General features: G+C 43.9%; 1 protein-coding gene across 3 annotated transcripts in view; it reads right to left on the minus strand.

Moving 5' to 3' along the window:
- The window catches only part of myo16 (myosin XVI), a 1,004,680-nt gene that overhangs the window by 436,365 nt on the left and 541,960 nt on the right, over window positions 1–26,355 (minus strand). For all 3 annotated transcript variants that reach the window (XM_073043171.1, XM_073043172.1, XM_073043173.1), the window contains 4 exons: window positions 8,845–8,962; window positions 5,422–5,493; window positions 5,182–5,323; window positions 714–786 (listed from right to left, as the gene is read on the minus strand). In XM_073043171.1, the coding sequence (XP_072899272.1) occupies window positions 714–786; window positions 5,182–5,323; window positions 5,422–5,493; window positions 8,845–8,962 (405 nt within the window). The remainder of the gene's footprint in view (window positions 1–713; window positions 787–5,181; window positions 5,324–5,421; window positions 5,494–8,844; window positions 8,963–26,355) is intronic.

Below are 26,355 nucleotides of genomic sequence, written 5' to 3' on the forward strand. Positions count from 1 at the left end.
TTAGAAAGATGATGGAAGATCTCATTGAAATCTTCCAAAGGTTCAAAGGCCTAGACAGATTAGATATGGAAAAGTTGTTTCCCATGGTAGCGAGTCAAGGACAAGAGGGCACAGCCTTAGGATAGAGGGGCATCCATTTAAAAAAATGTAGAGAAATTTCTGCAGCCAGAGGGTAGTGAATTTGTGGAATTTGGTACTACAGGCAGCTGTGAAGGCCAGGTCATTGGGTGTATTAAGGCAGAGCTTGATAGGTTCTTGATTGGACGTGGCATCAAGGGTTACAGGGAGAAGGCTGGTTAGTGGGGCTGAGGAGAAAAAGGATCCGCCATGCTGGAATGGTGGAGCAGATTTGATGGGCCAAATGGCCTAATTCTGCTCCTATGTCTTAGGGTCTTGTGTTGGTTCCTAGGCCATCACAAGATAAAACCAATTGAGCTAATTATATAATGTCATATATTATAATTTTTTCTGAGTTTTTTTAAAATCAATTTTACAGATGTCTAAAAATCTTCACCAAGGAATAATTAATAGTTTAATGTTACTGATCCAAGTCTTGCTGAAGATGAATATTGATTCTGTTTCTTGTCCATCAAAGTGGAGATTTTGTTATTGAGAATATCCTTTAATATGTGATAAAGCACCAGGAATATCAAGGTGCAAATATTTAACCAAAATCCATGATATATGTTGTTGTTTCCACTTGGGCTACCCACCTGTTCATAACCATTCTTTTGGAACTCTTCAAAGCCAAAGATATCTAATATTCCAATTTCAAGAGCTGAACTGCTATGAGCAGAAGACAAGAGGTGATAACATTGATATAGTTGAAATTAAATAGTATTATTATTGACAGAAACATTGCCATAGACTTCACAGTTTGCAAGATCAATTTTCTTAAAATAAATAAGAACTTGCAAGGCTGCACACACAAAATGCTGGAGGAACTCAGCAGATCAGGCAGCATCTATGGAAATGAGTAAACAGTTGATGTTTTGAGTCAAGTACTTTCATCAGGATTGGAAAGGAATAGGGAAGAAGCCTTAATACAAAGGTGGGGGTAGGGAAGGAATACAAGTTAGAAGGTGATAGGTGAGCCAGGTGGGTGGGGAAGGGATGATGAATTAAGCTGTTGGGAGGTGATTGGTGGAAAAGGTAAAGGGCTGGAAAAGAATCTGATAGGAGAGGAGAGTGGACTGTGGGAGAAAGGGAAGGAGAAGTGGCGCCAGGGAGGTGATAGGCAGGTGAGGAGAAGAGAAGAGGTAAGAAGCGAGCCAGAGTGGAGAATTGAAGAGGGAAATCGACTAATGGGAAGATTGGGAAAAATTACTGGAAGTGGGAGAACATCAAAACTAAAATATTTCCTTTTGCAGTTTACCAAAAAGTTGACATTTTTACTGACTTCATTAACATTGGCAGGTTATGAAATCACTATGTAGTCACTGTTTCAACTAATCCTAGAGACTTTATTTTAATTTAGAGAATTTTAGTTAATTTGGTTAAAAGAAAAGTAATTTTAATACTCAACACAATGGTGCCTTAATGCAAGAATATCAAAGTTGCTCTGGCAAAAATTTCCATAATTTATGGTGCAGAAAGAACTTCCTAAGTTAATGAAAAATATTTATTTGGTTTTGTTCTATTTCTAATGTCATTGCTACATTTGATGGACTGTTTGACTAACTTATTCATGCAACTGTTCCTTGAGCTGTAATTGGTAGCGGGAAATGTCGAGGACAACGTGATTGGTCTCTGGAGCTAATTATCTGTCTTTTGACCAATAACTACCCACCATTAGCATAGGAGGATTTGGAAAGGGTGGAGAATCATGAACAATATTCCTACTAGTTTGCAGTTCAGTGTATTATATGTGTTGTACATACTCCTTAGTAAATCTTTCAGTATTTCCTCATTGATCTCCAGGGCTTCCCTCTCATAATAATTTGAAGTGATTTGAGTTAATTTTCTGGAATAAAATAAGCTGGTTAAGAGTACAGAAAAGAGAAAAAAATCATGAATATGTTTCCTTTTGCAACTTTCATTTGCCTAGTCTATCCTCATAATGTAGATCTTTGAAATCATGGATTGGGCTTGTAGTTCTTTGCTGAACTTTTTCAATATGAACACTGGGTCTGAAAAAAATGTCTTTTTTCCTCACATGCTGCCCAACCTGTAGAAAGTTTCCAGTATATCCTGCTGTATTTTAGATTGCCAGATTTCCAGCTTTAGCAGCTTGTTTTATTGGTTAATGGTCCATTGTTCACTGGTTACAATGTCAAACACAAGAAATTTCACCCAGGTTTAACTTCTATGAAATTAGTACAATAAAATCTATCAAGTTCTACTCAGACATATTACTTTGGTAATAAAACGTAACAGGAATTCACTTTATTACATTTGTTTAATCAAAATAATGTTTATGCTTATACACAACCTTCCATAACAAACTCAATATTAATTTTTATCAGTAACTGGGATATTGACTGACACAGCTTGTGAAGCAGCATACTGATGTGAGGATATTATTTTACACCATTACCTGACCAGCTCAAATATTATTTTCATAGAGGAGCAACTAGTAACACAAAAACAATTAGTGCTGTACAAATCAGAATGAAAGAACTGGACACACAGGATATGTATACTTGGTGAAAAGAGGCAGAGCATAGTGGTAAAAGAATATTTAAAATGAAAAAAAAAACAGAAAATGCTGTAAGAAGGAAAACAGGGTTAATATTTCAGGTTGAGGACCCTTTTTATTTTAGTCTCCAGAATCTGTACTTTATATTATTAGATGTTTCTTCTTGGTTGCGGAGAAGGTTTTTTTGATTGGAAATCTGAGACTAGTGGTTCAGCACAGGGATTAGTACTGCCACATTTGCTATTTGTGATATGTATCAACAACATAGGACATAGAATAGTATAGCACAGAAACAAGCTTTTCAGCCATCAACGTTGTACCAAACAACTTTTGATAGTAATTAAAAACTTACTAATCTAGCCCCTGCTGTCTACTCACTCCCTATCCCTTCATTCTCTACATATGCATGAGCCTATCTAAGATCTTCTTAAATACTTCTATTGTAATCTCCTCCTGGCTGTAGATTCCAGGTACCCACTACTCTCCATAAAAAAACTTCACCCACACACCTATTTTGATATTACCCACCTTTACCTTAAGTCCTCAACTATTACATATTTTGACTGTGAGAAAAATTTTGACCCTGCCTAACTTAACTATGTCCCTCATAATCTTATAAACTTCTCCAACCTCTCTCCACAAACTCCATTGTTCCAGAGGAAACAAGCCAAGATTGGCCATGCTTTTCTCAGAGCACATTCTCTCTAATCCAGGCAGCATCCTGGTAAATCCTTCTGCAACAAATAACTCAAAAATTGGGCATGTTGTTGATAATTAGGAAGATTATCTAAGGCTCTGGCAGGCTAGAGTCTGTGTGGATAGAACTGAGGAACAGTAAGGGCAAAAGGACCCTAATGGGTGTTGTCTACAGGCCACCAAACAGTAGCATGGATATTGGGTGCAAGTTGAATAGGGAGTTAACATTGGCATGTGGCAAAGGTAATGTCGCAGTAGTTATGGGGGATTTCAACATGCAGGTGAACTGGGAGAATCAGGTTGGTGCTGGACCCCAGGATAGGGAGTTTGTAGAGTGCCTACGGGATGCATTCTTGGAACAGCTTGTACGAGAGCCAACCAGGGACAAGGCTATTCCGGATTTAGTGTTATGTAATGAACAGGATTTGATAAGCGATCTTGAAGTAAAGGAGCCATTAGGAGGTAGTGATCATAATATGATAAGTTTTTATCTGCAATTTGAGAAGGATAAGGGCAGCTCGGAGGTGTCAGTGTTGCAGTTGAACAGGGGAAACTATGGAGCCATGAGGGAGGAGCTGGCCAAAGTTGACTGGACGGATATCCTAGCAGAAAAGACAATGGAACAGCAATGGCAGGTATTCTTGGGAATAATGCACAAGGTGCAAAATCAGTTCATCCCCCGGAGAAGGAAGGATTCAAAGGGGGGAAAGGGGCCACAGTGGTTGACAAAGGAATTCAGAGATTGCATAGCATTAAAAAAAAAGGAAGTATGACAGAGCTAAGGTGAGTGGGAGGACAGATGATTGGGAAATTTTTAAGAAACAACAGAACTTAACTAAAAAGGCAATACGGGGAGAAAAAATGAGGTACAAACGCAAGCTAGCCAGGAATATAAAGGAGGATAGCAAAAGCTTGTTTAGGTATGTGAAGAGAAAGAAAATAGTTAAGAACAATGTTGGGCCCTTGAAGAATGAATTGGGTGAAATTGTTATGGGAAACAGAGAAATGGCAGAAGAATTTAATAAGTACTTTAGATCTGTCTTCACTAAGGAAGACACAAGCAATCTCCCAAATGTATGGATGGGCCAAGGACTTAGGGTAACAGAGGAAATGAAACAGATTGACATTAGGAAGGAAATGGTGATGAGTAGACTGATGGGACTGAAGGCTGACAAATCCCCAGGTCCAGATGGTCTGCATCCTAGGGTACTAAAGGAGGTGGCCCTGGAAATTGCAGATGCATTGGTAATCATCTTCCAATGTTCCTTAGATTCAGGATCAGTTCCTGAGGATTGGAGAATGGCTAATGTTATCCCACTTTTTAAGAAAGGAGGGAGGGAGAAAACAGAGAACTATCGACTTGTCAGCCTAACATCAGTAGTGGGGAAGATGCTAGAGTCCATTATGAAAGATGAAACAGTGGCATATCGAGATAGCAGTGATAGGATTAGGCCGAGCCAGCATGGATTTACCAAGGGTAAATCATGCTTGACTAATCTATTGGAGTTTTTTGAGGATGTAACCAGGAAGTTAGACGGGGGAGATCCAGTGGATGTAGTGTACCTCGATTTTCAGAAGGCATTTGATAAGGTCCCACATAGGAGATTGGTGGGTAAAATCAAAGCTCATGGCATTGGGGGAATAATTCTATATCCTGTTGCTTGGCAGTGTGAAGAAGATTTCATTGGAACAGTATAACTTCCAACTTACAAGATAGAACCATATGAATATGCTGGTTTCATCAAATATTTTGCTTCTTAGAAGGAGTGAAAAAACTAGATTTTGGCTTAAAATGTATCAAACATATTAGCTGGCATAAAAATGTGACTCAGAGACAATAGGGTTACCTTGTCATGTCATTGTGACTCTGGAGGTAGTAATTAATGTGGTCCACCAAGAAACAGAAAAGATGACCATAAAGTGACTTTGCCAGGAGGTCCCGGTAAAAATTTGCTACATCCACTGTGTGCCTCCTGAAAACCACATCTCCTTGAATAGGGTAAAGGAAAACATAGTATAGTTATGTGGTTCCTTCTCAAATTTATAAAGTAAACAATAAAATAATAAATATATCTTTATCAACTTACCTTTAAGTTGGTGAATATCAGATGTTAAAGCTGAATTGAGATCATCTGTAGAGACTTGTAGAATACCAGCCACTGAAAAACAGCATATTTTAAAATACGTATTTCCTGACTCAGATAAGAGTGCAGAAGAGTGCTTCATGGAAGGACAGATAAGTATTAAATTTATTACCAAAATGTGCTCATAGCCAATGCTGTTTCCACTTAGGTTATGATAGTATAATGTATTTTCACACAATAAAAAATTGTCTTATAATATCTTGTGAAGAGCTGATGAAATGCAGTTTCTCACATGAACATCGCTAATTGGTGCATGAAAGGAAGTGATGAAACAAAATTCTCTTTCTTAAGAAGATGTGGAAAGTGGATTAATTACATAAAGGTGAGGCAGCTAAAGTTGAGATCTACTTGAAAGGTGAAAAATACTCTTGCAGATAAATGATATTCTTGGAAAAACAAATACTAATGAGAAATAGTCAGCATGGCTTTGTATTGTGCATTGGAAATTCTAGAAGGTGCTTGGGAAGCTGAAAGTTCTGAAGATAGATAAGTCATCTGGACCAATTAGACTACAACCCAGGGTTCTGAAAGAGGTAGCTGAAGAGCTTGAGGAGGCATTAATTATGAGCTTTCAAGAATCGCTAGATTCCGCAATAGTTCTGGAAACTGGAAATTGAAAATGTCACTACACTGTATAAGAAGGGAGGGAGGCAGAAGAAATTATGGGCCAGTTAGTTGGTTGGTGGTTGATAAGATGTTGTTGTCCATTCTTAAGGATGAGGTTTCGGGGTACTTGGAGGCGCAAAATAAAATAGGCCAATGTCAGTATGGTTTCCTTAAGATGAAATCCTGCCTGACAAATCCATTGGAATTCTTTGAGGAAATAACAAAGGAGAGTTGTTGATATTATTTATTGGATTTTTGGAAGGCTTTGACAAGGTGCTGCACATGAGGTTACCGAACCAGATAAGAGCCCATGGTATTACAGGAAAAATACTAGCATGGATAGAAGATCGGCTGACTGGCACGAGGCAAAGAGTGGGAATTTTCATGTTATACTGTATGTCAATGAGGAGAATGGCAAAGAAGTGGCAGATTAAATATAATGTAGGGATATGTATGGTCCTGCACTTTGGAAGAAGGAACAAAGGTGTAGACTATTTTCTGAACAAAGAAAATTCAAAAATCCGAGGTGCAGAAATTTGCAGGCTTTGTCGGTGGCAAGGAAGGCAAATGCAATGTTAGCATTCATTGTGAGAAGGCTAGAGTATAAAAGCATGAATGTTATCCTGAGCATTATAAAGCATTGTTCAGACAGCACTTGGAGTATTGTGAGCAGTCTCGGGCTCTTATTTATAAGAAGATGTGCTGGCATTAGAGTGTGCTCAGAGGAGGTTCACCAGAATGATTTCAGGAATGAAAGGATTATTGTATGAGGAGCATTTGATGGTTCTGGGCCTATATTCGCTGGAGTTTAGAAGAATGAAACCTATTAAATATTGAAAGGCCTCGATAGAGTGGACGTGAAGAAAATGTTTCCTATAGTGTGAGCATCTAGGACCAGAGGGCACAGTTTCAAAATTGAGGGACGCCCATTTAGAACAGAGATAAGGATGAATTTATTCAGTCAGATTGTAGTGAATCTGTGGAATTCATTGCCATTGACGGCTGTGGATGCCAAGTCACTGAATATATTTAATGTGGAGGTTAATAGATTTTTGATTAGTCATGGTGTCAAAGGTCATGGGGAGGAAGCAGGAGAATGGAGTTGAGAGGGATAATAAATCAGCCGTGATAGAATGGCAGAGCAGACTCGATGGGCCAAATGGCCTACTTCTGCTCCTATTTTTTATGGTCTAATGGCCTTATAGATATTGAAGATGATTGATGGGACAGGGAGAAAGACTTTGACAATGTCCTGCATGGTAGGCTGGTCCAGTAGTTTGGTTCACATGGGATTCAGTGTGAGATAGCAAACTGGATACAAAAGATGGTGGAAGGAGTCAGAGAATGGTCATGGGGACATTTTTTTCAGATGTTTAAAACAGGATGGAAGAGCTTGATTTATAAAGTGAGATTGGATAGGCTGGGATGATTTTCTCTGGAACTAAGGATGCTGAGGAGAGACCTTGTGGAGGTTTATAAAATTACAAGGGTTAATATGGCTTGTCATACAGGGTAAGGTAGTATAAAATGAGAGCGTATAAGATTTGAAGGGAGCATGAGCTTTCAGAGGAAGTGGAAGTGGCAGGAAGAATTACGATGTTTAAAGAGGCATATTCATGGACAGGAAGGCATTAGAGGGATGTGTACTAAATGTAGGCAGATTGGACTAGCATAGGAAGGCTACTCAGTTGTCATGGACGAGTTAGAACAAGGGCCAGTTTCTGTGTTGTATAACTCAATGAATCCTCCTTATTATGCGGAATCCAGCTCTAGATGCCACAATCTGGCAAGTCAAAGGTGCCTTCTTTCTATCTTGAATACTGCTACCCAGCTTTTAGTGAATATAAGCTTCAAGCTTGCAGTCAACATGCATGGAAACTTGAAAGTTTGTCCTGGACCACATGTAATCACAAAATATGGTGCCATTGAGGAAAAAACTGGAGGTAAACCAACTGTAAATCCTGTTAACTATATATCTGTTCCTGTTTGATCTACTAAATCAAGTCATAGAATCAGAGATTGGAAAAAGGCCTTTTGGCCCATTGACTTGAGCCATCCTTCAATCACCCATATTTTCCAACTAACCCTCCCATAACCCATTTTATTTTGTCATATTCCACCACTTTCATTCACACAAGGGACAATTTGCAGGGCTCAATTAACATAGATACTTCTTTTAGTTTAGTTCAGTTCAATTTTTCATTTTTATTACAGGTTTCTAATATTCACAGTAGCTCACACTATTTGCTGTTTTGATGTGTTCAAATGTAAGTTATAGTGGCAAATGACCACTATAAAAATTTGAAGAGAATTTAAAAGATTTGTCAGAAAGCAGGTAGAGCAGAACGTAAAACCCATGCCCCAGCCAACCTGCCCTTTTTCTCTGGTCCCTTAACAATGATTGTGGTGAACTACATATACCTGTCTGGACACGCCCCCTGCTGACTGCTCCTGTGGCTCCTCCCACTGACCGTGGCTCCTCCCACAGACCCCGGTATAAAGGCGATTGAGGCCTGAGCCCTGCCCTCAGTCTCCAGGATGTAGTATGGTGGTCAACTACTGCTTGTTCTTTCTTCAGTCAATAAAAGCCGATATCTCGTCTCCCGTCTCAGAGAGTTATTGATGGTGCATCAATAGTAAACACTGATACCAAGTATTAAGTATAGCACTGGTTTCTATTGCTGGTTTATTTTCAATACTCTCCTGGACTGGCACTCCACAGACCGTAACTGTCAGCATTTTCACTTCTAGGACACTGACCTTGTTCTAGTAATTGTACATTTGACACATACGCTGTGTCAGTATCTGTAAGAGCCAAAAACTGGATGTCTCCAAGTAGCAAGATTGCAGACAGAAGCAGGAACAAGCTATCAATTTCCTAAATCAGAAAAAGAAAACATGTGACATTTTCAAATAAAAATTTTTAAATATAACAATACAATATAATAATTTACATTTTTATCATTTCTAGATACAAAATATTAACAGCTGCTACAATCAAATGAATTAAAAAACTTGTGCTTTCTTAATTTGATCTGAATTTTTCAAAATGTGTCACTGATTGATAAATTATAAATCATAAACTTGTTGCTATTTTTTGTTTGTGAACGTTAGTATTTTATTATGTGTTTTCCCATTTTGGTTATAGTCTTAAAATATGGCCAGAGAAAATTAGTTACTGCGTAACTTCTACTGGTCTGACATTTTCTTTATTGATTTACAAGTTGAAGACATTACTGATAAGATCAGCATTTATGGCCCAAACATAATTACCCTAGAGAAGGTGATAGTGAACAACGTACTTCAGCAAGGTTTAAACTCGAACAATAAATTTGGGAAGTGACATCCTGTAATTGGACCCAGTAGTGATGACGTGTAACTTGAAGGTAAACTGCAGGTGAAAGTTTACACAAGTCTTTCTACTCCCCACACAGACTCACCATGATGAGTTGCACAATTCAGTTCAATTGAAGTTTGTCATTCAACTATGTGTGAATTTTCATGAATATATCCAGATGAAACAGTGTTACTATGCATTACCAACAGGCACACAGATGAACATATTTATGGAATAAAAGAGTCCCGATATCTCTCCACCCTGCGACACTGAAGCTTGATGCCCAGTTCTAGCACATACAAGTCAACTCAAACTCAGCTTCAGTCTGCACTACGTCGACCTGGTGCAGCGTAATGACTCAGACACCTCTCCCTCGGCGGCCGAAAAGCAAACGACCCCGCAGCTTGAGACTTGAGTGCCACCAAAAGAAATCCACAGGCGATCATAACAGAGCTTGTCTTCTGCTGAGTGAAACCCGGGGGGGGGGACAGTGTTCCCTCCGTTCTGGGCACCACGCCGCACCGCCCCCGGTGAAGCACAATGGCTTCATCTCCTCACTTTGGCAGCTGCAAACAGGCAAAACCATGGCTTCAGGTTTAGACCTTGCTACAACTGAGGCTCCCCCACCATCCACCCCTGCTCTCATCCAATAAATCAGTGAATTGAACTTGTGGCCTACCAGATTAAAAATGTCCAAAGGGATCTTGTGATGAAAGAAAAGTGACCATGACTATGCTATCTGGTTATGCTATATGCTATCTCGCTATCTGACTGTGAGCCCCCATCAACTCAGGCAGTAGCTCATTGTGCAAGTCTTTCATTACCTTGTAGCGATGTACTACATACAGAGCTAGAGACGACACGCGTTTCGAGACTAGTTTGTTCAAACTTCGCGGCGCTGGCATTTAATCTCTAGTGCCCACCCTCTCCGGGCGGAAATGACATCAGAGGTACATTACCAAAGTCTCCCCCCGTGCGCTGGCTATTTGTGAGCCGGTTTGCCTGCGCAGAAAGTGGGTCGCCACATAACCCCACCCCCCCCAGAACCGGGGATACACCCCCTCAATGTCCGCAGTCTGGATCAGCCTCTGTTTGGGAGGTCTGCCTCTGCGCCTCGGTGCCTGAACTGTGCCAAGTCCACATGGGCTGGTTTGAGTCGGTCCACTGTGAAAACCTCCTTTTTCCCCCCAATGTCCAGAACGTACGTGGACCCGTTGTTGTTGATCACCTTGAACGGCCCCTCGTACGGCCGCTGTAGCGGCGCCCAGTGTCCACCCCTTCGTACAAACACAAACTTACAGTCCTGCAGGTCTTTGGGTACATGGGTCGGGGTCCATCCGTGCTGTGAAGTTGGTACGGGGGCCAGGTTGCCGAGCCTTTCGCGTAGTCTGTCCAGGACTGCCTCTTGCCCCCTTGGGGCTGGTATGAACTCTCCTGGGACGGCCAGGGGTGCGCCGTACACCTACTCGGCTGACAAGGCATGCAGATCCTCTTTGGGCGCTGTGCGAATTCCAAGCAGGACCCAGGGAAGCTCGTCCACCCAGTTACGTCCTCTCAGACGGGCCATGAGAGCCGACTTCAAGTGACGGTGAAAGCGTTCCACTAGTCCGTTCGACTGTGGGTGGTAGGCAGTAGTGTGGTGTAGCTGCATTCCTAACAGGCTGGCCACAGCCGACCACAGGCTGGAGGTGAACTGGGCGCCTCTGTCGGAGGTAATGTGAGCCAGTACCCCGAATCGTGCAACCCAGGTTGCAATCAGTGCTCTGGCGCAGGAATCGGCAGATGTGTCGGTGAGCGGGACCGCCTCTGGCCACCTCGTGAACCGGTCTACCATAGTTAGGAGGTACCGCGCTCCTCGGGACACTGGTAGGGGGCCCACGATATCCACATGAATGTGGTCGAACCTCCGGTGGGTGGGTTCAAACTGCTGCAGCGGGGCTTTAGTGTGCCGCTGCACCTTGGCTGTTTGGCACTGCGTGCACGTTCTGGCCCATTCACTGACCTGCTTGCGAAGTCCGTGCCACGCGAACTTGCTGGAGACCAGCTGGATGGTTGTCCTGATAGATGGGTGCGGCAAACCGTGTATGGAGTTGAAAACTCGCTGCCTCCAGGCTGCCAGGACGATGGGGCGAGGTTGGCTGGTAGCCACGTCGCACAGGAGGGTCCTCTCACCTGGGCCTATGAGAAAGTCCTGCAGCTGCAAACCCGAGACTGCGGTCCTGTAGCTGGGCATCTCGTCGTCTGCCTGCTGCGCCTCCACCAGTGCTGCATAGTCCACCCCCAGGGACAGGGCCTGGGCAGCTGGACTGGAGAGTGCATCCGCCACGACGTTGTCCTTTCCCGAGACATGCTGGATGTCCGTCGTGTACTCGGAGATGTAGGACAGATGTTGCTGCTGGCGAGCTGACCAGGGATCGGACACCTTCGTGAACGCGAAGGTCAACGGTTTGTGGTCTGTGAACACAGCGAACGGCCTGCCTTCTAGGAAGTACCTGAAATGCCGGATTGCCAGATACAGTGCCAACAGCTCCCGGTCGAAAGCACTGTACTTGAGTTCGGGTGGTCGTAGGTGCTTGCTGAAGAATGCCAGGGGTTGCCAGCGCCCCTCGATGAGCTGCTCCAGCACCCCACCGACTGCTGTGTCAGATGCGTCCACCGTGAGGGTCCGTTCTAGCATCGTTCTAGCGATGCACTAGCATCGCGGCATCTGCCAAGGCTTCCTTGGTTTTAATGAAAGCGGCCGCGGCCTCCTCGTCCCAAGTAATGTCCTTGCCTTTACCCGACATCAGGGTGTACAAAGGGCGCATGATACGGGCTGCTGAGGGGAGGAAACGGTGGTAGAAGTTCACCATACCAATGAACTCCAGCAGGCCTTTGACCGTGTTGGGCCGGGCAAAGTGGCGGATTGCACCTACCTTGATGGCAGAGGTGTTGCCCCGTCTTTAGCAATCCTGTGGCCCAGGAAGTCAACGGTATCGAGATTGACCTGGCATTTGGCCGGGTTGATCGTGAGGCTGAAATCACTCAGGCGGGAGTAGAGCTGGCGGAGGTGGGACAGATGCTCCTGACGACTACTGCTGTCTATAAGGATGTCGTCTAAATAGATGAACACAAAGTCCAGGTCACGTCCCACCGCATCCATTAGCCGCTGGAACGTCTGTGCGGCATTCTTTAGGCCGAACGGCATTCGGAAGAACTTGAACAGGCCGAATGGGGTGATAAGTGCTGTTTTGGGGATGTCTTCAGGGTGCACCGGAATTTGATGGTATCCCCGGACGAGGTCTACTTTGGAAAATATTCTTGCCTCATGCAGGTTTGCTGCAAAGTTCTGTATGTGCGGCACTGGGTCGCGGTCTGGAGTGGTAGCCTCGTTCAGTCTATGGTAGTCACCGCATGGTCTCCAACTCCCAGCTGCTTTGGTCACCATGAGCAGGGGGGAGGCCCATGTGCTGTCAGACCTCCGTACGAACCCCAATTCCTCCATCCTCTTAAACTCCTCCTTTGCCAGGCGGAGCTTTTCTAGGGGGAGCCTTCATGCACGGATGTGGAGGGGTGCTCCCTTGGTCGGGATGTGGTGCTGAACCCCGTGTCTGGGCATGGCTGCCATGAACTGCGGTGCCAGAATCGATGGAAAGTCTGCCAGGACTCTGGTGAAGTCGTTGTCCGACAGCGTGATGGAGTCCAGGTGTGGGGCTGGCAACTTGGCTTCACCCAGGGAGAACGTCTGGAAAGTCTCGGCATGTACCAGTCTTTTCCCTTGTAAGTCGACCAGCAGGCTGTGAGCTCGCAAGAAGTCCGCCCCCAGGAGTGGTTGGGCCACTGCGGCCAGTGTGAAGTCCCACGTGAACCGGCTGGCGCCGAACTGCAGCTGCACTGTGCGGGTGCCGTAGGTCCGTATCGTGCTGCCGTTTGCGGCCCTCAGGGTGGGTCCTGGCTTCCTGTTGCAGGTGTTGTACCCCGTCAGGGGCAAGACACTGATTTCCGCTCCGGTGTCAACCAAGAAGCGGCGTCCCGACTGTTTGTCCCAGACGTACAAGAGGCTGTCCTGGTGGCCAGCTGCCATAGTCATTAGCGGCAGCTGGCCCTGGCCCTTGCAGGGCAGGCAACAATGGCGGGCTTCTGTGCCCCACCGCTGGTGGTAGAAACACCACTGTTCACTGGCCTCCTCACTCCTGCCTCTGTGTTGTGTGTGCCCCCCTGTCGGGCCTGGTCTGGTTTGCTGTTGGGCATGTGGCCTGGTAATCTGACCAATGGACGCCACGCTCTCCCCCTTGTCTTTCCACAGCACGTCTGCCCGGGCCGCCGCCTTCCGAGGGTCGCTGAAATCTGTGTCGGCCAGCAGCAGATGTATGTCCTCGGGCAGTTGCTCTAGGAACGCTTGCTTGAACACGAGGCAGGGCTTGAGTCCGTCAGCCAGGGACAGCATCTCGTTCATCAATGCTGACGGCAGTCTGTCTCCTAAACCGTCCAGGTGAAGCAGGCGGGCACCCCGCTCATGCCATGTGAGGCCAAAGGTCTCAATGAGCAGCGCTTTGAATGCTTCATATTTGCCTTCTTCCGGGGGGAACTGTATGAAATCCACAACCTGGGCGGCCGTCTCCTGGTCAAGGGCACTCACCACGTGATAGTAACACATGGAATCAGAAGACATCTGCCGAATCTGGAACTGGGCTTCTGCTTGGCTAAACCACACGGGTGGTCGCAGCGTCCAGAAAGTCGGCAGTTTTAGTGAAACTGCATGAACAGATGAAGAGTCGGTCATCTTTGGTCCAAATCCCGTTTGGACCGTCGGGGTCACCAATGTAGCGATGTGCTACACACAGCGCTGAAATAGCGACACGCAGTCTGTAAGTTGTTTCGAGAATAGTTTATTCAAACTTCGCGGCGCTGGCATTTAATCCCTAGCGCCCGCCCTCTCCGAGCGGAAATGACGTCAGAGGTGCAGTACCAAAGTCTCCCCCCGCGCACTGGCTTTTTGTGAGCCAGTTTGCCTGCGCAGAAAGAGGGTCGCTGCAACCTCAGCCAGCAAGCAACTCGCTGATGGTGTAGACCTGCTGTTAATTTATAGCAGGAGCTTGCGATCATTAGGAGTACTTTTTAGCAGAACAGTAGCACCCTTTGTTGACTCTGTAGAAGCTGCTGCGACAAGCTGTGCTGCCATCTAGCCAGAAGTTTTATTCACTACTTCCTACTTTTTGTTCTTCCTAACAACACAATCTTAACTGTCACATCTTTCATTTCTGTTGCTGATAATATTGAACTCAACAAATGGAAAGAGGATTATTGTGATTCTGGAGATGATTCTGCAAATACTAATATTAGAGATTGGATTGCAGAAGGGGGTTTAACTCATTTTAGGCACAATATATGGGAAAGCAAGTCTTCTGGATGAAAGCCAGATATGATGCCTGACTGGAGCTTCAAACAGCATCCTGTTAATGCAAAGGATTCAGATGCCATGTGCAGTCCATGGCTACAAAAAAAGATACGGGGAAATTCACTGGAAGTATTTGACACACTGGGAAGCATTTCATACACATACAATGTCTCAAGACTGGAGATCATTTTAATCAATATGGACAAAGTTGACAGCTTCCTCAGTCCATTCATGACGAAGTATCTTTATAGGGTATTGTAATTGCTGGAAACATACATCATTCACAGCCACCGAAAATGAGTTGGGGTTGACTTTAAGAGGCTGGTCTGACACGATGACTTAATTACATAAAGTACTTTTACTGTGCTTTGTCTTCGGTGTTTGAGTACAATAACTGAGTTATTATTGTTTTATTAAATATAAAACGCCTCCACCATTTTTATTTGTGAAAACCTATATTGGTGACCCCAATGCTCTAGGTTGATTCCAGAGTTATTGAACATGGCAGCCAACACAGTCACTTAGGAACTGCCAGAGTTTTGGGAGCAAAATGTTGTTGCTTGGTTTGTACAAACTGAGGCCCAATTTGTGCTTAAAGAAATCTCTGCCAACCACACCAAATATTTCCATGTAGTAGCATCAATCAGTAACTCCACGGATGAGAGAGTGGTGAGTCTACTGGAACACCAGCCTGAACATGATAAATACCGATTGCTGAAAACTCACCTTCTACAGACATTTGGACTCTGAGTGTGCTGAACAATTGCCCTTCTTACTCCTTCTCAGCGATGGTAAGCCTTTGGAGATAATGGACCACATGTTGTCTCTCCTGGGAAATCACAATCCTTGTTTTAGGCAGCAAATGCCTGATCAAGTTCGCAAAGCCCTCACTAATGCTCCCGTGAAGGACTATAGGGAGCTTGCTAAAATGACTGATAGTCTACACTCAGCCAGGCAGTGGGCTATCATACCTCCTTCTTTCAGTGCCTCAAGATCAGATCCCCAACATAAGGATGCCTGCACCTGTGAAACAGACATCACCAGACCTGTGTTTTTACTACACTCGCTTTGGCAGGAATGCCAGGAAGTGCTGACCACCTTGCAGTTTTGACTGTGCTAGCACGAGGGGATGTCAGAGGTCTATGAACACCGTTGGTTCTTGCTGCTAGGGTCATCTACTGTTCATTATGGACACCCTTTCAGCGCAATGTTTCCTGTGTGACACATGCTCAAGTGAGTGTGCTACCAGTATTGCTTATTGATGAGAAGGCAAAGAGCGATGAAACCTTGCTGGAGGCCATCAATGACAGCAAGATCCAGATCTACAGGACAGGACATGTGACATGCTGTTTCAAGGAGCAACGTTACACATGGGACTTTGTCCTGGATAGATCTCTGCTCAGCGCAGATTTCCTGTGAGACCAAAGATTATTAGTTGATCTTAAGAATAGCTGGCTTGTGGATGTCAAGGACTTTGAGTCATTATTGTTCTCTCTCAGTAAGTTTCCCATAATAACTCTGTCAAGCATGTGCACCACCGCATGTGAGCTTACTGGACTGCTGGATGAATTCCTTAAGGTCACCAAACCCACATTCTCCACTACAGTCACAAAACAATGTGTCGAGCACCACCTTTCTACAACTGGCCCACCAGGCCATACCCGTGCGCATAGACTTGACCCACGAAGCTGGAAACCACAAAGGCTGAGTTTGCCAACATGGAAAGGCTTGGCATTTTACATCAGTCGAACAACTCCTGGGCTTTGCTCCTCCATAGGGTTCCTAAATCTAATGGTGGTTGCCGCCTATGTGACGATTACCAATGGCTTAACGAGGCCACCACCCTCGATCGTTGCCCAGACCCACATATCCAAGACTTTTCAGCTCATTTAGCTGTAAAGTAAATTTTTTCCAAAGTTGATCCAGTTAAGGGCTACCATCAGGTGTCTGCGGCTCAGATGACATTACCAAAACAGCTGTGATACCTCGTTTGGTCGCTTTGAATTTCTGTGCATGCCGTTTGGACTGAAAAATGCAGCACAGACTTTTCAATGAGTGATTGACTCTGTATTGAAAGAGTTAGATTAATTGTTTTTTTACCCAGATGACATGATTGCCACCAGTGCATCCAAGTCCAAACACGTATCCTGCACATTCTTCCATCACTTAAGACAAAATGGATTGATTATTAACCCTGCCAAATGCCAGTTTGGGTTGTCATCCACTGTCTTTCTTGGCCATCGCATCTCCACTGAAGGTGCGAAACCCCTCCCATCAAAAGTATCCACTATTATGGATTTCCCACTGCCCCGCACTTCTAAAACAAAACGACAGGAGATTATATTACATTAAATTTCTATCACCGCTTCATTCTGTGAGCTGCTGAACTTATGCACTTGTATAGTGTGCTTGAAGGCAATACCCCTAATCATGAGCTTGGCTGGACAGTAGACATGACCAGGGCATTTGATGCCACCAAATGAGCCAATGCAACCCTTCTGGCACACCCACTCCCCAATACATCCACAGCCATTACTACACGCTTCAGACTACGCTGTGAATACTGTGCCTGAACAGTTGGTTGGAGGTGTGTGGCAGCCACTTAACTTCTTCAGCCGACAGCTCCTCTCCTCCCCACACCCCTAGAAAGGACGGTCATCATGTTTGACCATGGGCTTTGTGATCTCTTTCTGTCTGTCTGCCATTTTCATTTTCTTCTGGAGGGTTGCCATTTCACAGTGTTCTTGGATCACAAACCCCTTGTGATCCAAATATCACAAATATTTGATCAAAATGTTTGATGATCAAACATATCAGACCCTTGGCTTGCACAGCAGCATCGCCAAATGGCCTACATATCTGAATTCACAACTGCTATACAACATATCAAAGGGAAAAATAATTCCAAGGCTGATTGCCTCTCACGACCAGCTGTTAAGGCCATACACAAGCGGGTTGACCAAGCTACTTAACCAGGGGTCCAGGCTTATGAAACAGCAATCTACTGGCGTGCAGTCGGCTGACATTAAGTTTGGGGAAACTGGGTGTTCTCTCCTGTGCGATGCCAATGCCCCATAATGCCTGAAAACTTTAGGTGTAAAGTTTTTGACTCCATACGTGGCCTTTCAGATCGAGTCTGGAAGGCCTCACAGAAACTGGTTGCACTAAAGTTTGTATGGCATGGATTTAGAAAGGACGTACATGATGGGGCTGCAGCCTATGTGGAGTGTCAGCAGGAGAAAAAATAACCATCATGTTCAGGCACTATTGACACCTTCTGAGGTCCCTGAGTGACAGTTTGACCATGTCAATGTGGACCTTGTTGGTCTTCTTTTCCCCTCCCGGGGTTTCATACATCTCCTTACCATGGTAGACCATACCACCAGGTGACCAGAGGTCAACCTTCTAGCATTGACAACAGCCTCACACATGGTTCAGTACCCGGATTGCTTGGTTTGCCATCCCATCTGATATTTCCTCTGATCGCGATCCCCAATTCATATCAGATCTCTGGGCTGCGATGACCCAGAACCTCAGTATTAGGCTACATCACACCACAATGTATCACCTGTAGTCCAATCGCCTATGCAAACTGTTTCACTGCTCCTTAAAGGCTGCTCTGAGGACCTCCCTGATGGACATGTACTGGCATGCTGGGGTTCAGAACAACTCCAAAAGAGGACATGCCGTCATCTTTGGTTGAGCTGCTATACGGCCAGCCATTAAGAGTGCCAGGTGATTTTATTCCTGACGCCTGGTTGGCCTCTCAACAGTATACCACCCTCCTGAGTAAATTCATTTCCTTGGTTACTATTCTCATCTTCCATCATGGGATAAAGCTCTCTTGGGTTCCTGTTGACTTACATTCCGCCTCATTTGTTTTTGTCAGCCATTATGCACACGAGCATCCCCTTAGGCCCCCTTACGATGGCCTGTTCCACATGTTGGAATGGAGAGAAAAAACTTTTATCATAGATAAGAGGAGTAAACCTGAATGTATTTTGGTAGATTGCCTTAAACCAGCCCAGGAAAATTTGGAGAATTCCATTACCATGCCCTTGCATCTGGACAGAGCCCTCTGCTCTTCCTTCACCAATGGAACATAGGGCCTGAGCTGGGCAGCTCATCCGAAATGCGGATAGGCTCACAATACTGGTTTTAGTCAATTCTGGGGAGGCTTTTGTAGGGTAATGTAATTGGTGGAAATGTATATAATTCACAGCCACTGACCTTGAGTTGGGGTTCACGTTAAGAGGCTGGTCTGAGTGAATGACGTAATTATGTAAAGTACTTTTACCACACTTTATGTTCCGTGTTTGGTGCTTAATAAAAGAGTTGTTAAGGTTTTTCTTAGAAGTAAAAAGCCTCCACCGTTTTTATTGTGAAAACCTACACCTTAACTATCTTAATTGCAGTACAAGTTACTGCAAACAAGGCTTAGAGAGCTGTTAACTGAGTCTTTGAGGCCAGTTTCCTGAAATGCCCCGGTTGTGCTCTTGCATCATGCGAGCTGAGAGACTTCCACTCAATATGTGCTAGCAAGCTGTTCTACCTATGACCTTGATAATGTTACTCAACCCAGCGTGGAATGTGGCAGCTCTTGATGAGATCCTGCAGTCTGAAGTCAGATCTTCTAATAGGGAAAGAATGTTGACAGAGTTAAAGAAAGCATTGGTGTATTGGTTTGTCTGGAATGTGAAGCCACTGCTTCCATTTCTACTGTCTTTACTTAGCTCTCTACTCATTATTTGCTGCCTGTTCTTTCTTATCTAAGAGATAAAAGTTATTTCCCATGGTAGGGGATTCCAGGACAAGAGGGTACGACTTCAGGATTGAAGGACGTCCATTTAGAACTGAGATACAGAGAAATTACTTTAGTCAGAGGGTGGTAAATCTGTGGAATTTCTTGCCACAAGCGGCTATGGAAGCCAAGTCATTGGGTGTATTTAAGGCAGAGATAGATAGGTTCCTGATTAGCCAGGGCATCAAGGCAGGGGAGTGGGGATGACTGGAAGAATTGTATCAGCCCATGATTGAATGGTGGAGCAGACTCGATGCTCTGAATGGCCTACTTCTGCTCCTATATCTTATGGTTTTATGCTCTTTCTGTGCTTACTGTTATTCAAGTGGTGGAAAGGGGTTACCCTCCACCAGCACAAAGTAATGCAGCTTGACAACATATTCAAGAGTAAAAGGGAGACCAAGACAATGATTGGTAGAACATCAACAATAAGTATACCGTTTTGGATACTGTTGGTGGGGACGATCTACCAGGAACAAGTTGCAGTGGTTGCATCTCCGGCACCGAGACTGGACCCTCAGCTCAGAAGGGAAGGAGGGAAGAGAGGAGAGCAGTAGTGATAGGGGATTAATTAGTTAGGGGGACAGATAGGAGGTTCTGTGGAAGAGATCGAGAATCCCGGATGGTCTGTTGACTCCCTGGTGCCAGGGTCCACGATATCTCGGATCGAGTTCTCAGTATTCTCAAGAGGGAGGGTGAGCAGCCAGATGTCGTGGTCCATGTAGGGACCAATGACGTGGGTAGGAAGAGTGAGGAGGTCCTGAAAGGTGAGTTTAAGGAGCTAGGTGCCAAGTTAAAGGACAGGACCTCCAGGATAGCAATCTCAGGATTGCTACCAGTGCCATGTGCAGGTGAGTTTAGAAATAGTAAGATAGTGCAGATCAACACATGGCTGAAGACATGGTGCAGGAGGGAGAGCTTCAGATTTATAGATAATTGGGCAGTTTTCCAGGGAAGGTGGGACCTGTTCCGGCGGGACGGTTTACATCTGAACTGGAGGGTGACAAATATTCTTGCAGGTAGGTTTGCTAGAGAGGCTTCAGTGGATTTAAACTAGATATGAGGGGGGAGGGGATCCAGAGTGTAGGAACAGATGTATGGGAGAAGGAAGAAAAAGAAGACAGTAAAGTTCTTTGTACTGTTAGAGATAAACAGAGAGGAAGAGGTGGAGAATTTCTTAAATGCATTTATTTTAATTCCAGGAACATTGTAAGAAAGGTGGATGAGCTTAGAGCATGGATTGATACCTGGAAACATGACGTTGTAGCTATTAGTGAAACATGGTTGCAGGAGGGGTGTGATTGGCAACTAAATATTCCTGGATTTCGTTGCTTCAGGTGTGATAGAATCAGAGGGGCAAGAGGAGGAGTGTTGTGTTGCTGGTCAGAGAAAATATTACGGCAGTGCTCTGGCAGGATAGATTAGAGAGCTCGTCTAGGGAGGCTATTTGGGTGGAACTGAGGAATGGGAAAGGTGTAGTAACACTTATAGGGGTGTATTATAGACCATCTAATGGGGAGCAAGAATTGGAGGAGCAAATTTGCAAGGAGATAGCAGATATTTGTAGTAAGCACAGGGTTGTGATTGTGGGAGATTTTAATTTTCCACACTTAGACTGGGAAGCCCATACTGTAAAAGGGATGGATGGTTTGGAGTTTGAAAATGTGTGCAGGATAGGTTTTTGCAGTACCAACATAGAGGTACCAACTAGAGAAGGATCTTCTGTTAGGGAATGAAATAGGTCAGGTGACAGAGGTATGTGTTGGGGAGCACTTCGGGTCCACTGATCACAATGCCATTAGTTTCAATATAATTATGGAGAAGGATAGGTCTGGACCCAGGATTGAGATTTTTGATTAGAGAAAGGCTAACTTTGAGGAGATGCGAAAGGATTTAGGAGTGGATTGGGACAATTCATTTTATGGAAAGGATGTAATAGAGAAATGGAGGTCACTTAAAGATGAGATTTTGAGGGTACAGAATCTTTATGTTCCTGTTAGGTTGAAAGGAAAGGTTAAAAGTTTGAGAGAGCCATGGTTTTCAAGGGATATTGGAAACTTGGATTGGAAAAAGAGAGAGATCTACAACAAATACAGGCAGCATGGAATAAATGAGGTGATTGAGGAATATAAAGAATGTAAAAAGAATCTTAAGAAAGAAATTAGAAAAGCTAAAAGAGGATATGAGGTTGCTTTGGCAAGTAAGGTGAAAATAAATCCAAAGGGTTTCTACAGTTATATTAATAGCAAAAGGATAGTGAGGGATAAAATTGGTCCCTTAGAGAATCAGAGTGGACAGCTATGTGTGGAGCCAAAAGATGGGGGAGATTTTAAACAACTTATTTTCTTCAGTATTCACTAAGGAGAAGGATACTGAATTGTGTAAGGTAAGGGAAACAAGTAGGGTAGTTATGGAAACTATGACGATTAAAGAAGAGGAAGTACTGGTGCTTTTAAAGAATATAAAAGTGGATAAGTCTCCGGATCCTTACAGGATATTCCCTAGGATCTTGAGGGAAGTTAATGAAGAAATAGCAGGGGCTCTGACAGAAATATTTCAAATGTCATTAGAAACGGGGATGGTGCTGGAGGATTGGTGTATTGCTCATGTGGTTCCATTGTTTAAAAAGGGTTCTAAGAGTAAACCTAGCAATTATTGGCCTGTAAGTTGTCAGTTGTGGGTAAATTAATGGAAAGTATTCTAGAGATGGTATATATAATTCTCAGGATAGACAGGGTCTGATTAGGAACAGTCAGCATAGATTTGTGTGTGGAAGGTCATGTTTGACATACCTTATTAAATTTTTTGAAGAGGTTACGAGGAAGTTGACGAGGGTAAAGCAGTGGATGTTGTCTATATGGACATCAGTAAGACCTTTGACAAGGTTCCGCACGGAAGGTTAGTTAGGAAGGTTCAATCGTTAGGTAATAATATTGTAGTAAAATGGATTCAACAGTGGCTTGATGGGAGATGCCAGAGAGTAGTGGTGGATAACTGTTTGTCAGGTTGGAGGCCGGTGACTACTGGTGTGCCTCAGGGATCTGTACTGGTCCAATGTTGTTTGTCATATACATTAATGATCTGGATGACGGGGTGGTAAATTGAATTAGTAAGTATGCAGATGATACCAAGATAGGTGGCGTTGTGGATAATGAAGTAGGTTTTCAAGGCTTGCAGAGACATTTAGGCCAGTTAGAAGAGTGGTCTGAAAGATGGCATTTGGAGTTTAATGCTGATAAGTGTGAGGTGCTACATTTTGGTAGGAATAATCCAAATAGGAAATGGTAGGGCATTGAGGAATGCAGTAGAACAGAGTGATCTAGGAATAATGGTGCATAGTTCCCTCAAGGTGGAATCTCATGTGGATAGGGTGGTGAAGAAAGCTTTTGGTATGTCTGCCTTTATAAATCAGAGCATTGAGTATAGGACTTGGGATGTAATGTTAAAATTGCACAAGGCATTGGTGAGGCCAAATTTGGAGTATTGTGTACAGTTCTGGTTACCAAACTATAGGAAAGATGTCAACAAAATAGAGAGAGTACAGAGGAGATTTACTAGAATGTTACCTGGGTTTCAGCACCTAAGTTACAGGGAATGGTTGAACAAGTTAGGTCTTTATTTTTTGGAGCATAGAAGGTTGAGGGGGGACTTGATAGAGGTATTTAAAATTATGAGGGGGATAGATAGAGTTGATGTGGATAGGCTTTTTTCCATTGAGAGTAGGGGAGATTCAAACAAGAGGACATGAGTTGAGATTTAAGGGGTAAAAGTTTAGGGGTAACACGAGGGGGAATTTCTTTACTCAGAGAGTGGTAGCTGTGTGGAACGAGCTTCCAGTAGAAGTGGTAGAGGCAGGTTCGATCTTGTCATTTTAAAAAAATTGGATAGGTATATGGACAGGAAAGGAATGGAGGGTTATGGGCTGAGTGCAGGTCGGTGGGACAAGGTGAGAGTAAGCGTTTGGCATGGACTAGAAGGGCCAAGATGGCCTGTTTCCGGGCTGTAATTGTTATATGGTTATTAATTAAAAATTGCATAGTGAGTTTACCTAATTAATGCTTTTTGAGTTAGTGATTTAGATGCATATCATATTATTACTGAGTTAAGTATTGTATGTAATGAGTTTTTGCTACAACAAGTGTATGGGACATTGGAAAAAATGTTGAATTTCCCCATGGGGATGAATAAAGTATCTATCTATCTATCTATCTATCTATCTATCTATCTATTTCTGTTGACAAACGGTCAACATTTGTAGATGACAATGACCATTGCTACTATATATTGGTAATGGTGTGATTGAGTGGATGTGGATGGGTGCCTATCAAGTTGACTGCTATGTCCTGCATCTTCTAGAGTGTTGTTGAAGCTGCACTCATCCAGGCACATGGGGAATATTCCACAAAATTTACGACTTGTGCCTAGTAAATGTTGTAGAGTTAGGAAGCAGTTACTTACTACAAGGTACCTCATCTCTGACCTGCTCTTGGTACTAAATTCGTTATATGGTTACTGCAGTTCAGTTTCTGGTCAGTGGTAACCAACCAATATTAATAGTCGGGTATTCAATGATAGTAATGCCATTGAATGTTAGGGTGTAATAGATGGATTTTCTCTTATTTGATATTGGCATTTCCTGGCACTCAGATCGTGTGAACATTAGTTGTCACTGATCAGCCTAGGCTTGGATATTGACCAGCTCTTGCTGTATTTGTGAGTTGAGTGCTTCATGCTAAGATAGTACAGGCAATCATAGGCTGTAGAAAATTGTGTGCAAAATTTCTCTTAATTATACTTCTTTTGAATTTCACTAAAATCCAAAGCATGTAGTTTCCCTCCAAGCAGTGGACTTTTAGATCAACTCAAAGATTTACAGGTCTCACGATTGACTGAAGGACCCAGACCAGCCAGACTCAGCTCCTTTAAGAAGGTTCTTCACCACAGCTGAAAGCGAGGCAGGAGAGAGTGAATCCAAGCCAGGTTGAAATGCAGAGGCGTGAGGCCTACTCTACACAGCATCTTATTGGCAAATGTGTGGGCGCTGGAGAACAAAATTGAGGACCTGAGGGCAAGCCTGGTGTATCAGAGGCTTCTGAGAGAATATTCAATTGTATGCTTTCTCTGAGCTTGCTGGTCCAGCAGTCAAATTAGGATTCTCCATTCATAGAATGGAGCAAACTGCTGACTTGGTAAAGGCAAAAGGAGGAGCTGTGTGCTTTACGGTTAACTCTCGTTAGTGTGCTGACAAAGCAGTTCTATCAAATTCATGTTCCCCTGATGTGGTCAAATGTCATCCATTCTATTTACTTAGGGAGTTCTCTTCCGTAACCCTGACTGCAGTTTACGTACCACCAAGTGGTATGAATCAAGTGCTCGCAATACTGCAATGATGCTGTCTCCAAACAAGACACAGTCTATCCCGACACATTTCAAGTTGCAGATTTCAAGAAAGTGAATCTGGACTGGGCAGGGTACCTGGCCATGTACTCAAGACCTATGCTGACCAATTGGCTGGTGTGTTCACTGAGATCATTAACCTCCTGCTTCAGTAGTGTGTGATACCCACCTGCTTCAAGCAGGCTTCAGTTATACCAGTAAACCAAGCCTAAGAAGAGCAGCGTGACCTGCCTCAATGACTATCACCCAGTTGCACTTACAGTGATGAAATGTTTTGAGAGGTTGGGGATGAAACATCTCGACTCCTGCTTTAGAGGTGACTTGGATCCACTACAATTTGCTTACCAGAGCAATAGGACCTCAGCAGAAGCCATCTTGTTAGTTCTTCACTCATCCCTGGGATACATCAGGATGCTCCTTATTGACTACAGCTCAGTATTCAATACCATCATCCCTTAAAACTAATCAATAAGCTCTAAGACCTTGGCCTCAATACCTCCTTGTGCAATTGGATCTTGGATTTCCTCACTTGTAGACCCCAGTCAGTTTGGATTTACAAAAACTTCTCCTCCACGATCTCCAACAGTACAGGTGCAACACAAAGCTGTGTGCTTAGCCCCTGCTCTACTTGCTTTACACTTATGACTGTGTGCTAAGCACAGCTCCAATGCCATACTCAGGTTTGTTGATGATAATTCAGCATATAGGAGGGAGACTGAAAATCTGGCTAAGTGATGTCATAACAACAACCTCTCACACAATGTCAGCAAGACCGAGGAACTGACTAGACTTCAGGAGAGATAAACCAGAGGTCCATGAGCCAGTTCTCATTAGAGGATCAGAGGTGGAGAGGGATAGCAATTTTAAATTCCTAGGTGTTACTATTTCAGAAGACCTGTCTTGGGCCCAGCACCAGTGCAATTGTGAAGAAAGCACAGCAGCGCTTCCACTTCCTTAGGAGTTTGTGAAAATTCAACATGACATCTAAAACTTCAACAAACTTCTATAGATGTGTAGTGAAGAGTATATTGACTGGCTGCATCACAGCCTGGTATGGAAACACCAATGTATTTGAATGGAAAATCCTACAAGAAGTAGTGGATCCAGCACAGTAGATCACAGGTAAAGTCCTCCCAACCATTGAGCACAACTACTTGAAATGCTGTCACAGGAAAGCAGCATCCATCATCAGGGACCTCCCCACCATCCAGGTCATGCTCTCTTCTCACTGTAGCTATCAGGTATAAGGTGCAAGCGATCAGGACTCACACCACCAGGTTCAATAATAGTTATTGCCCCTCAACCACCAGGCTCTTGAACAAAAGAGGACAACTACACTCAGCTTCACTTGCCCCACCT

Source organism: Hemitrygon akajei, chromosome 4 (genome assembly GCF_048418815.1).
Source record: "Hemitrygon akajei chromosome 4, sHemAka1.3, whole genome shotgun sequence".
NCBI lineage: Eukaryota > Metazoa > Chordata > Chondrichthyes > Myliobatiformes > Dasyatidae > Hemitrygon > Hemitrygon akajei.